This window comes from Stegostoma tigrinum, chromosome 23, assembly GCF_030684315.1.
Source record: "Stegostoma tigrinum isolate sSteTig4 chromosome 23, sSteTig4.hap1, whole genome shotgun sequence".
NCBI lineage: Eukaryota > Metazoa > Chordata > Chondrichthyes > Orectolobiformes > Stegostomatidae > Stegostoma > Stegostoma tigrinum.
Window position 1 is genome coordinate 21,701,248 of NC_081376.1, and position 14,358 is coordinate 21,715,605.

The window sequence follows — 14,358 nt, forward strand, 5'->3', positions numbered from 1 at the left end:
AGGGAGTTGTAATTTGCCTTCTTGAACTGCTGCCAACCACGGGTGGTAGGTAGGCCCACAGTATTGTGTGGATGTTTTTGACCTGGCAATGGTAAAGGAACGGGGATATAGTTCCAAGTCAAGATGGTGCATGCTTTTGTGTGGTTTGGAAGTGAGCTTGCAGATGATGGTGTTCCTGCACATCTCCTGCCTCGCCTTTTTAGGTGGCAGCAGTAGCCGGTTTAGAAGATGCAATCAAAGGATTGGGACAAGTTGTTGCAGTGCATCTTGCAGATGGTACGCACTGCTGCCTCTGTGCCTTGGTGTTGGAGGAAGTGAACGGGATGCGAATGAAGTGGGCTGCTTTGTTCTGGATGATAAGCTATGCTCATACAGGCAAGTGGACAGTCTTCCATAGCACTCTTGATTTGTGCCTTGTAAGTTGTGAAAAAGCTCTGGGAGTCAGCAGGCAAGGGGCTTGCGCAAAATTCCTAATTTCTGACTTGCTAATGCAGCCATATTATTTATGTCATATAATTATAGAGCTGTACAGCATGGAAACAGACACTTCTGTCCAACTCGTCCATGTCGCCCAGATATCCTAAGTTAATCTAGTCCCATTTGCCAGTATTTGGCCCATATGCCTCTAAACTCTTCCTATTTATATATGCATCCAGATGTGTTTTAAATGTTGTAATTGTACTAGCCTCCACCACTTCCCCTGACAGCTCATTCCATAAACATAATACCCTCTGCTTGAAGAAATTGCCCCTTATGTCCCTTTTAAATCTTTCCCCTCTCATCTTAAATCTATGCCCTGTAGTTTTGTACTCCACTAGCCTGGGGAAAAGACCTTGGCTATTCACCCTATCTATGCCTCTTATGATTTTATAAACTGCTGTAAGGCTGAAATCTAGGGAAAATAGCCCTAGCCTATTCAACCTCTCCCTACAGCTAAAACCCTCTAACCCTAGCAACATTTTGTAAATCTTTTCTGAACCCTTTCAAGTTTCACAACATCCTTCTTATAACAGGGAGACTACAATATGGCTAGTCCAGTTCAGTTTCAGGTAAATGGTAACACCCAGAATGTTCACACAGTTTCCAAGTAATTATAATGTCATTGAATATCAAGGTTAAGTGGATAAATTCTCTCTCTTTTGAGTTGTTTTAGGGGAGAAAACCTTACCCTGGTCTGGTCGACGTGTGGCTCAAGACTCACAGCAATGTGGTTGACTCTTAAAGAACAAAGAACAAAGAAAATTACAGCACAGGAGAAGGCCCTTCGGCCCTCCAAACCTGCGCCAATCAAGATCCTCTGTCTAACCTGTCATCTATTTTCTAACAGTCTATGTCCATTTGCTCCCTGCCCATCCATGTACCTGTCCAAATATATCTTAAAAGACGCTAACGTGTCTGCATCTACCACCTCCGCTGGCAACGTGTTCCAGGCACCCACCACTCTCTTCGTAAAGAACTTTCCACACATATCTCCCTTAAACTTTCCTCCTCTCACTTTGAACTCATGACCCCTAGTAATTGAGTCCCCCACTCTGGGAAAAAGCTTCTTGTTATCCACCCTGTTTATACCCCTCATGATTTTGTAGACCTCAATCAGGTCGCCCCTCAATCTCCGTTTTTCTAATGAACATAATCCTAATCTACTCAACCTCTCTTCATAGCTAGCACCTTCCATACCAGTCAACATCCTGGTGAACCTCCTCTGCACCCTCTCCAAAGCATCCACATCCTTTTGGTAATGTGGCGACCAGAACTGCACACAGTACTCCAAATGTGGCCGAACCAAAGTCCTATACAACTGCAACATGGCCTGCCAACTCTTATACTCAATACCCCATCCAATGAAGGAAAGCATGCCATATGCCTTCTTGACCACCCTATTGACCTGCGTTGTCACCTTCAGGGAACAATGAACCTGAACACCCAGATCTCTCTGTTCATCAATTTTCCCTAGGACTTTTCCATTTACTGTATAGTTCACCCTTGAATTTGATCTTCCAAAATGCATCACCTTGCATTTGCCCGGATTGAACTCCATCTGCCATTTATCTGCCCAACTCTCCAGTCTATCTATATTCTGCTGTAATCTCTGACGGTCCCTTTCACTATCTGCTACTCCACCAATCTTAGTGTCATCTGCAAACTTGCTGATCTGACCACCTACACATTCCTCCAAATCACTTACATATATCACAAATGACAGTGGTCCCAGCACAGATCCCTGTGGAACACCACTGGTCACAGGTCTCCAATTTGAGAAACTCCGTTCTAATACTACTCTCTGTCTCCTGTTGCCTAGCCAGTTTTTTATCCATCTAGCTAGCACACCCTGGACCCCATGTGACTTCACTTGCTCCATTAGCCTGCCATGGGGAACCTTATCAAATGCCTTACTGAAGTCCATGTATATGATATCTACAGCCGTTCCCTCATCAATCAACTTTGTCACATCCTCAAAGAATTCTATTAAGTTGGTAAGACATGATCTTCCCTGCACAAAACAATTTTGCCAATCACTAATAAGCCCATTTTCTTCCAAATGGGAATAGATCTTATCCCTCAGTATCTTCTCCAGGAGCTTCCCTACCACTGACGTCAGGCTCACCGGTCAATAATTACCTGGATTATCCTTGCTACCCTTCTTAAACAAGGGGACAACATTATCAAGTCTCCAGTCCTCTGGGACCTCACCCATGTCTAAGGATGCTGCAAAGTGGCCTCTGGACAATTAAGGGTGGGCAATAAATGCTGGTCTAGCCAGCAATGCCCACATTCTGTGAATGCATTAAAAAGATGGCCATTACCTGACACTCAGGTGGCATGACAGTTGACATGTATCCACATGTTCTCTTGCTGCATACGGTCATGAACTGCCCTGATAACTGAAGAGTCACAAAGTGTACCAACATTGCGTAGTCATCAGTGATTATTCCCACCTCTGGTCTTACGACAGAAGGTAGGTCATTGTTAGTGCAACTGAAGATGTTTGGGCTTGGAACACTACCCTGAGGAACACTTGCAGTGACATTCTGGGCCTGATATGACTGACCTCCAGTAATCACTACCATCTTCTTCTGTGCTGGATAAGACTCCAACCAACAGAGAGCTCCCTACCAACTCCCATTAACATTTGTCTAGGAGTAGGATACCAGAGATAGATATTATATGGTTTGGAAAGACCGACAGTAAATAACTACGTAAATGACAAGGTAAAGACAAACTGGAATGCTGAAAGCATACTCTTACCTTTTCTGCACAAATACTGGGATGTCTCCATGTAGTTCGCCTATGTGACTATAGAAGGGTTGCAGATTGAATTTGGATGCATATTCCTGAAATTGAGATTTGAGAGAGTTTGGACAGTCCATATCACCAGCACAGTCAAGCAATTTTGGCACTGGATTTGAGTAGCTGTGTTCAGTCCATTGGTTGAGTCTGGAATGGAGCCGATTACTCTTCTGAACATGGGACTTCAACAAGGAATTTGTTGTGCCTGGGGAGAAAAAAGACTGATGTTTCATCTTTGTTGCCATATAATTTTCAAAGAAACATTGTCTGATTGAAAAATAGATTAGTTCATAAATTCTATCCACTACCAATGAATAAACTATAATTAGTAACGTGTACTTGTATATAGTGGGTATGTGGGGGAAGGAAGGAAAGGAGGAAAAGAATGATGGTAAATCTCTTTTGCATATAAAAACAAAATACTGCAGTGGCTTGGCATCTGAAATAAAAGCAGAAAATGCAGGGAATAGTCAGGTCAGGGAGCATCTGTGGGAAGTGAAAGATAGTCAATGTTTCAAGTCAAATGCCTTGAAGAAAGTACAAGGCAGCTAGAGGCCAAATTAAAAATCAGAACACCAAATATAATGGTCATTGGACTATTGTGATCTGAGATAATGGGAGCTGCAGATGCTGGAGAATCCAAGATAACAAAGTGTGGGGCTGGATGAATGCAGCAGGCCAAGCAGCATCTCAGGAGCACAAAAGCTGACGTTTTGGGCGTAAGCCCTTCATCAGAAAAGGGGGATGGGGAGAGGATTCTGAAATAAATAGGGAGAGGGGGGAGGCGGACTGAAGATGGATAGAGGAGAAGATAGGTGGAGAGGAGAGTATGGGAGAGGATAGGTCAGTCTAGGGAGGATGGACAGGTCAAGGGGGCGGGATGAAGTTAGTAGGTAGGAAATGGAGGTGTGGCTTGAGGTGGGAGGAGGGGATAGGTGAGAGGAAGAACAGGTTAGGCAGGTGGGGACGAGCTGGGCTGGCTTTGGGATGCAGTCGGGGGAGGGGAGATTTTGAAGCTAGTGAAATCCACATTGATACCATTGGGCTGCAGGGTTCCCAAATGGAATATGAGTTGCTGTTCCTGAAACCTATGGGTGGCACCATTATGGCACTGCAGGAGGACCAGGATAGACATGTTGTCTAAGGAATGGGTGGGGGAGTTGAAATGGTTCGCAACTGGGAGGTGCAGCTGTTTATTGCGAACCGAGTGTAGGTGTTCTGCAAACCAATGTGGTATACTGCATCCGCTGTACCCGGTGTGGCTTCCTCTACATTGGGGAAACCAAGCGGAAGCTTGGGGACCGCTTCGCGAAAGCCACCTCCCTATTTATTTCAGAGTCCTTTCCCCATCCCCCTTTTCTGATGAAGGGTCTAGGCATGAAACTTCAGCTTTTGTGCTCCTAAGATGCTGCTTGGCCTGCTGTTTTCATCCAGCTCCACACTTTGTTATCTCTGTCATTGGACTATTACCTGCCCCGAAAGCAAACTGGCGTAAGGTAAGTAAGATTAGGGAGATGACATCATGATTCAGACTGGTGTAGGAGAAATGGGTTTTGATTCATTGGGTGGTGGCACCAGTACCTGGGAAAGTTGGAGTTGAACCATAGGGATGGCCTTCAAATGAACCGTGCTGAGTTGTATATCGAGGGCAGTAGAATGGATATCAAATGAAATAGGGAGGGTATGGGATCACAAGAGAAGAGATGTGGTAAGTAAGAGGGGAACAAAAAGTAATACAGCAGTGTGGATCATGACAACCAAAGCGTGGCAGGAAGGGACAGAGATGCAAACTTTAGAATGTACGAGCAAATAACACCAGAAATTGCAACAAATGGTAAAAGAACAGAGTTAAAAGCTCTATATATGAATGCACACAGCATTTGTAATAAAACAGATAGACTGTTAGCATAAATATAAGTAAAATACCTATGACCTGATAGCCATTGCAGATACTGGGTTGGAGGATGACCAAGGTAGGACTTGAATATTGAAGAGTTTGACATTTCACAAAAGCAGGAAGCTTGGAAAAACTGGCAGGTAGTTTGGTTAATTAATGTAATCAGCAGTGGTGAGAAATGACCTTGGCTCAGAAGAGCAAGATATAGAATCCAGTTCTAAGGAAGGGTCACTGGATCCAAAACATTAACTTTGATTTTTTTTTCTTCACAGATGCTGCCAGAACTGCTGAGCTTTTCCAGCAACTTCTGTTTTTGTTCCTGATTTATAGCATCCACAGTTCTTCCAGTTTTTATTAAGATATAGAGTCAGTTTGGTAAGAGATGAGAAATAGGGAACCATCTACGCAAGCAGGTTACAAACCTTCTTAACTGTAACCGGAGGTTAGTAGTAGTACAGAGTTTACAGGGGAAAATAAGCTAGGCAAGCCAAAAAGGAACTGTAATAATCATGAGATAGAAGGAACTGCCAATCCTGGAGAATCTGAGGTAACATGGTGTGAAGCTGGATGAACGCAGCAGGCCAAGCAGCATCAGAGGAGCAGGAAAGCTTGACGTTTCGGGTCGGCACCCTTCTTCAGAAAATAATAATAATAATAAAAATAATAAGACTGTAATAATCATGGATGACTTAGTCGACATGGACATTACATGAATCAAATCGGTAAAACTTAGTTCATAGAGTGAATTTAGAATCAAAGAGATGTACAGCATGGAAACAGACCCTCCAGTCCAACTCATCCATGCTGATCAGATATCCTAACTCAATTTAGTTCATTTGCCAGCATTTGCCCAATATCCCTCATATATCCATCCAGATGCATTTTAAATGCTGCAATTATATCAACCTCCACCATTTCCTCTGGTAGCTCATTCCATATACACACACACTACCTTCTACATGAAGAAGTTGCCCCTTAGGTCCCTTTTAAATCTTTCCCCTCTCACCTTAAACCTATGCCCTTAAGTTTTGGACTCCATTCCAGGGAAAAGGCCTTGGCTATTCGCTCTATTCATATTCCTCATGATTTTATAAACATCTATAAGGTCATCCCTCAGCCTCCAACGCTCCAAGGAAAATAGCCCCAGCCTATTTAGCCCCAACACTCCAACATTGGTAATATCCTAGGAAATCTTTTCAAAACTCTTTCAAGTTTCACGACAATTTCCTACAGTAAGGAGACCAGAACTGCACACAATGTTTCAAAAGTTGCCAAACCAATGTCCTGTACAATCGCAACATAACCTCCCAACTCCTATACTTGTTGCACTGACCAATAAAGGCAAGTGTACCAAACACCTTCTTCATCATCCTTTCTACTTGCAACATCACTCTCAGGAAACTATGAACCTGCACCCCAAGGTCTCTTTGTTCAGGAACACTCCTCAGGACCTTACCATTAAGTGTATACTCCTGACCTGATTTTCCTTTCCAAAATGCAGCACCTCACTTTTATCTAAATTAAACACCATCTGCCACTCCTCAGCCCATTGGCCCATCTGATTAAGATCCCATTGTACTCTGAGGTAACCTTCTTTGTTGTCTACTACACCTCCAATTTTGGTGTCATCTGCAAACTTAATAACCATATCTCCTTAGTTCACATCCAAATCGTTAGTATAAATGACGAAAATCAGCGGACCCAGCACCAACCCTTGCGGCATACTGCTGGTCACAGGGCTCCAGTCTGAAAAGCAGCTCCCTAGCTCCATCCTCTGTTTCCTACCTTTGAGCCAGTTCTGTATCCAAATGGCTAGTACTCCCTATATTCCATGTGATCTAAACATACTAACCAGTCTATCATGAGGAACCTTGTCAAAAACCTTAGGGAAGTCCATATAGATCACATCTACCACGCTGCCCTCATCAATTCTCTTTCTTAGTATTTAGGATAAATTCTTACAGCAGTCCATACTAGAGTCATTTAGGGAGCAGATTATTTTAGACCTGATATTGAGCTAAGAGGATCAAGAACCTCATGGTAATGATGCCTCTAGGTAACAGAGATCACAACATGTAGGATTTCATGTTCGGTTTGAAGCAGTGAAATGTGGATTGAAGACAAGTGTTTTAAACTTGAATAAAGACAGGCAAGAAAGCATACCTAGCAAAATGAATTGGGAAACTAGATGAAAGAGCATAGCAGTCGAGATGCAGCGACAGACTTTTAAGGAGATAATTCATAGATCTCTGAAAAAATTCATCCCAATTAGAAAAAAGACTATCTGAGAACGATGCACCATCCATGACTAAATAAGGAAATTATGGATAGCCTCAAATTGAACAAAGCACTGTATAAATCTGCACAGAGTAGCAACAAGTAGAGAATTGGTGCCTTAAATCTGACCAGCAAAGAATAATTAAAATAGGGAAAAGCAGAATATGAAAAAAACTACTGAGAAACATAAAAACAAAAAGCAAGTGTTTTTACAGGTATTTAAGTATTACTTACTCCCAGAATCATGCCTTACAGACAATATCCTAGACACCACCATTATCATCCTAGATATGTCCTGTTGGGACAGACCCAGCACAGGTGGTGGCACAGTGGTATAGTCGGGAGGAAGTTGCCCCGAGAGTCCTTAACATTGACTCTGGATGCCATGAAGTCTCATGGTTTCAGGTTAAACATGGACAAGGAAATGTCGTACTGATTAGCACATACCATCCTCCCTCAGCTGATGAATCAGTACTTCTCCAAGTTGAACAACACTTGGAAGAAGCACAGATAGTGGCAAGAATACAAAATATATTCTGAAGGGCAATTTCAATGTCCACCACCAACAGTGGCTTGGCAGCAGCATTGCTGATCAAGCTGAGTGGGTCCTAAAGGATGTAGCTGCTAGACTGTGTCTGTGGCAGGTTGTGAAGGAACCAATAAGATAGAAACACATCCTTGAGGAGACAAAATCCCGCCTTCACATTGAGAATACCACTATCATGTTACATGGCACAATCATGCTAAATGGGACAGACTTCAAACAAAACTAGCACCCAGACTGAGCATCCGTAAGAAACTGTAGGCTATCAACAGCAGCAGAATTGCACTCCAGCACAATCTGTAAACTCATGGCCCGGCATATCCCCCACTCGACCATTACCATCAAGGCAGAGAATCAGCTCTGGTTTAATGGAGAGTCCAGAAGGGCATGCCAGAAGCAGCATCAGACATACATGAAAATGACCAAACAGGACTACTTGTGTGCCAATCAACATAAGCAGAAAGTGATAGATAGAGCTAAGCGATCAGGTATAAACTCTGCAGCTCTGCTACATCCAGTCATAAATGGTGGTGGACAATTAAACAACTCACTGGAGGAGGAGGCTGCACAAATATCTCCATCCTCAATGATGGAAGAACCAAGAACATCAGTGCAAAAGATAACACTGAAGCATTCACGGCTATCTTCAGCCAGAAGTGCCAACTGGATGATCCTTCTTGCCCTCCTCCAATGGTCCCGCCATCAAAGATACTAATCTTCAGCAATTCAATTCACTCCAAGTGATATCAAGAAATGGTTGGAGGCACTGGATAATATAAGGGCTATAAGCCCTGACAATATTCCAGCAATAGTACTGCAGTTTGACATACAAGTAGTCTTGCTAGGGTTCCTTTTTGCCATACTTGGTTGAACGTAGCCTTGACGTTTAGGGCTGTCACTCTCACCTCTGGTATTCAGCTCTTTTGTCTATGTGTGAACTAAGGCTATAATGAGGTCAGGAACTGAGTGGCCCTGGCAGAACCCAAACTTGGCATCATTCAGCAGGTTACTGCAGAGCAGGTGCGGTTTGACAACAATGTTGATGACCCCTTCCATCACTTTACTGTTGGTAGAGAGTAGACTGAGAAATTAATACCAGCAAAGGGAACTATCAGAGGCATTGAATTTATGTTGGTCCATTACTAGCACCTTCTGTTTTTATTTATGCTATAACTAATTTTCCCTCTAAATGGTGTGGCCATTTGTGGAAGATAGAAATTTCCCAAAGATATTTGAGAATCATGAGCAGAAGAGGATGAAGGAACTTAAAGTAATCACAAGCACCAGAGAAATTGTTCACTAGAGCTGAAGACTGAAAAGTCCCCTGCACCTCCAAGCCTGGGGTTTTAATATAAGTGAGTGCAGAGATGGTAAGTCTTCTAAAATTCTGGAAGGGTTCCAGCAGGTTGAAAAATAACTGTCATAACACCTTTGCTCAATGAAGAAAGCAGACAGGAAGCAGGAAACTATAGGCCGCTTTGCCCGATATCAGTCATATGGAAAGTGCCGAAATCCAGTACTGAGGAGGTTGTGGCCTACGTTCTCTCTAAAGTTTCCTTCTGTGCTGACACCCAAGGTCTGTGCACAGACAAAAACTGGATGTCAATGCTGGGAATGCCATCAGCACACTGATCGGCACGTTTACATCCTTGGAGTGACTTCATGGCCACACCATTTAGAGGGAAAATTAGTTATAGCATAAATAAAAACAGAAGGTGCTAGAGAAACTCAGCGGGTCTGGCAGCATCTATGGAGAGAGAAACAGTGTAAAGTTTTGAGCCCAGTATGACATTTCTTTGGAATTCCAAAGTATTTGCAAGGAAATATACCATGGGAGTGGAGAGGTTGCTAGTAAGGATTAAAAAGTGGGCCAGAAAAAGAAGGAAAGGGAAGTTGTATCTGGAGATGGCGTCAAGCTGGAGACCAATTGTGGAAGTCAAAACTAAGAGGCATATAAATATACAATTGTATTAAGGAAAAGATGATGATCAAGAGCAACAAAGTCCTTAGAAAACTGTTAACAATGATATTATCAACACGAGTAAAGAAATCAGGGCCATGCTTAATAATTATTTTGCATAAGCACATATAGTCATAAAAGAAATTAATTTGCCAAATATTTGAAAGAATTAAGTATTCCACCTGGCCTATGAACATAAATAATATAAGCAAAATAACAGTACCAAAAAATTCTAAAGAATGACAAATCCCCAGAACCAATGGTTTCCATCTCAGAGTTTTAAAAGAAATATGTGAGACTGTAACATGTAACTTGACTATAATCTCCAAAGTCTCTCTCAACTCAGAAAATGTTTCTTCACATTGAAAAACGTGACACATATTTGTCTATTTAAGATCAGTTTCTAAAGGGAAAGGGGAAATAACAATCTGGCTTCTTGTCAGGACAATGTTGAGGTTTATATTCAGGATAGGGTGACTCAGACCTTGAAAATTCTCATTTGATCAGGGAGAATCACATGAATTTGCGAAAAGTAGCTCATGTCTGATTCATGGTGAGGAAGGGTCACTTGACCCAAAACGTTAATTCTGTTTTCTCTCCACAATCCTGCCAGACCTGCTGTGCTTTGCCAGCCACTTCTGTTTTTATTTCCTATCTGGCAAACTCGACTGAATTTTTTGATGAAATAGCCGAATGATAAAATAGGGAAATGTCTATGAATGTAATGTAAGTGGGCTTCCAGAAGAAGCTTGATAAAGTCTCTTATTAGAGACAGTGCATTGATGTTAAAAATTATGGAATTAATGGAACTTAATTGTTAACCTGGTTAGGAAATTGGATGAGTGGCAGAATTTAAAAGCTAAGGATAACAGACAAAAATTCAATTGACAGGATGTGATTAGTGGTGCCCCACTTCCATGTTGATGTCTCAAATATTCAGTATATCTAATAATTAGTTGGTAGATGGGATAGAAAGACACAGATCCAATTTTACTGATGATACAGACAGATGAAATGGTAAGCAGTAAGATGGAAACATAAGATATTGTTAAATTATATGACTGGACAAAACTCTGATAAATGGATTTCAATGTAAGCAGACATGAAATCATCCACTTTGGACCTACAATTGATAGAACAGAATACTATCTAAATTTGCACAGCTTGAAACAGTAGAAGTACAAGATGTTGCAATTACATAAATCTCCGGCTTGACAACTGTTGGAATACTGTGAACAGCTCTAGGCACCACACCTTTGAAAGGATATATTGACCTTAACAGTCTTGATTTACCAGAATGACACCAAGACTCCAAGGCTCCTGATTGAATGAGAAGCTCGCCACATGGCTCAAGTACCTGATTGGTGCTTGATCTGGTGACCTTTCTCACTGATGGAAAAAAGGGATTACTCATTCCTGAAGTCACCTGCCCAACACATAGTGCAGAAAGCACTAAATTCCAGCCAATGTTTTCTTGAATTCAACAAACTCTGTAAATATTTTTTAGCAGCACAGTAAGATCAAATGTATTGTAAATCATGGTTATTATGCGATATGAGTCAAAAGTGGATATATGGTGTTAGGTAGCAAATAAGTCATGTCCATGTTGATGGAATTATTCCATCAAGAAAGGTTAAAGAGACGGGGCCTGTATTCTCTAGTGTTTTGATAAATAAGGGAGCACCTTATCAAGCTATGAAAACTTATTACAGGATTCAACACGGTAAATGCAGGAAGGGTATTTCTCTAGTCTGGGCTGTCTAGAACAAGGGGATAGTATCAAAATGAGGAATAGAGCATTCAGGGCTGAGTTGAGGAGGGCTTTGTTCAGTCAAAGGGTAGTGAATCTTTGGAATTTTCAGCTTAGAGGTCTGGGAAGATTTAGTCATTGAATATGTTCAAGACAGAAATTGGTATATTTCTACATTATAAAGACATCAAAAGGATTATGGGGGACAAAATACAAGAAAATGCTGTCAGGTTAGGATATCAGCAGTGATTGCACCATTATGAAGCAGGTTTGAAGGACCTGCTCCTATGTTCTCTTTAGCATAGAGGAGTTTGAGGGAAACCTGCTAGAGGAATTTCAAAACAACAACAGGTTTTGGTGGAGCTAAGTTGGAGAAACTGTTTCTGTTGGTAGGTAGGAATCAACAACCAAAAATCACAGTTTTTAGTAACTGGCAGAAAAATAGAGGAAAATTTTGTTCAGGATAAGGTTTGTTAAGAAATAGAACACACTACTTGAAAGGGTGGTGGAAGGAGATTCCTTGGGAAATTTCAACAGAGTAATTCAATGTGTACTTGAAGGGAACTAATTTCAGGATTTGAAAGAAAATGTTGAAGTGTTAAACTAAGCTGGACGGCTCTTTCAAATAGAGCAATGGCCTCAGTGCCTCATTTTGTTTTATATGATTCAATTATCATATCTCAATAACGTTATTGTTCCGTTCATCTTGCTGCTTTTTGTGACATATACTGTCCTAGTGGACCCTGAGGTTCATCACATCACTTTTGCCAACAGGAGGAACAGCAAATCAAAACCTAAAAAAAATTATTGTACACCATTATTAAATTTAAATTAAAGAGTTTGTAAGGAACCTTGGCATGGCTGAATTCTTCCATGAGTAATTTCAGAAGCAGATTTACTTTTATGCTGAACAGTCAAATTTTGCACTAAGTTATGTGCATCTATTATTAAGTGCAATTATGGAAATACAGATGGGCAATGAATGTCACAGTATGTACTCATAACAAGCCTCATTAAACTTCCAGTTATAAACCAAGAAACATCAAAAATTAAATCAGACAGATAAAATATACCTAATTTGCTAAAATATTATTTATGAAATGTCTCCTCTACAATTTTCTACCCTCAAAAGTGTAGATCTGTGACGCCAGACTCATTTCATTGTTAGATGAAAACTTGAGCATCATCTCCTCCTCCGTGGATGGGTACGGCAACACACAGATATACACAAAATTGAACTTGACAAATAGAACCGCAGATATTTCTTCCCAGTCTAAGGGCATTGAAGCCAAATCTGATGTCTATATTGCTGCTTTAGCTGAGGTCAACTAACCTAACACAGGCAAGGCATCACCCAGGTGACAATCCTGTTCAGTGGACAGCCAACTGCATCTTTCAAAGAAGCCTCAGACACTTACCCAAGAGAGCTTGCCCTCGGAGCATGTGGTCATGTTCATCAAAATGAATATGCTGAGCTCCATGGTGCTTGGAGAAATTGGTTGGGCTGGATGCTGAAGCAGGTGGCAGTTGGTGATGAACCGCAATGCGGGGTGAAATCTGACCTCTGTTGTTCGTGTCAAACTGAGGTGGCAATGCTGCCTGAGCCTGGATATAACAAGAGTGACCTGGTGTCTGTCCAGGAGAGATTGTAGGGTGTTTTTGGGGACTGCACAGATTTTGCTGGTTAAAAGGTCGACTCTGAATATTCTGTGAGCAAAAGCCTTGTTGTGATATCAACTGTGGATAGGACTGATCATGAATGTTCTTGTGACCAGGACTAAACTTCATATTCGAAGTCACATTCATCAAGTTGTCAGAAAGCCATACAGGGCCACCTTGAACCTGGGAAAGGAAATAAACAGCATATCACACACATGTATACATTTCAGAAGGAGACTTAAGGCCTATCAAAAACTTCATTACAAAATATCATGACTGATTTGTTCTGTTCTTAACTTATTAGTTAACTAGATCATTTAATGTGAGTGAAATAGACAGCCAGAATCTTCCCAGTCCCTTAATGACATTGGCATTGGTGGGAAAGTTGGGAGATTAGTAATAAGGACTTGCCCACTATCATGAGCAAACAATTTCGTTTTTAAAGAAAATACTGAAAGACAAGATGAGATTCTTGCGAGGGAGGGGCAAGAGGCCTATTCAGACATATGTACATCTTCATTATTATGTCATCTTGCCTTATTGATCCTCTCAACTACCACATAGAAACTAAATGGTGATTATTCCCAACATCAAAGTCAGAATAATCTGGTGACTCCAATTCGCTAATATGAACTTGCAAAAAAATTTAATACACAACCGCATAGCCAGCTTATAGCAAATATATTTACACAAGTAATTGAGAGAAAACTATACAGACACAATTGCTGAAATCAACAGGGATGAAATGTATGTTGTTATAGCAAGTTATGATTATAATCATGAAAGACTGCATAAGCAAATGTTTAGGGAAGCAAGACGGGCATTTGAAGTTTAGGCATTAAATAAATTGTTAAGTATTCTAAGTTTGGTCATATAGTTCCATGGTATCACACTGGTGAAATGTGCTAGTTGAAGTTAAAATGTTTCCCATATGTACATTTTAAAGTACAATTTCAAACAGAGTAAATAAGTAGAAGAACCTA

The 14,358-nt window shown here is 41.2% G+C and overlaps 1 protein-coding gene across 2 annotated transcripts in view; it reads right to left on the reverse strand.

Annotated features, from left to right (window-relative positions):
- The window catches only part of LOC125462423 (probable helicase with zinc finger domain), a 367,554-nt gene that overhangs the window by 71,399 nt on the left and 281,797 nt on the right, over nt 1-14,358 (reverse strand). For both annotated transcript variants that reach the window (XM_059653989.1, XM_059653987.1), the window contains exons 25-26: nt 13,135-13,558; nt 3,247-3,493 (exon numbers count right to left, since the gene is read on the reverse strand). In XM_059653989.1, coding sequence (XP_059509972.1) covers nt 3,247-3,493; nt 13,135-13,558 — 671 coding nt within the window. The remainder of the gene's footprint in view (nt 1-3,246; nt 3,494-13,134; nt 13,559-14,358) is intronic.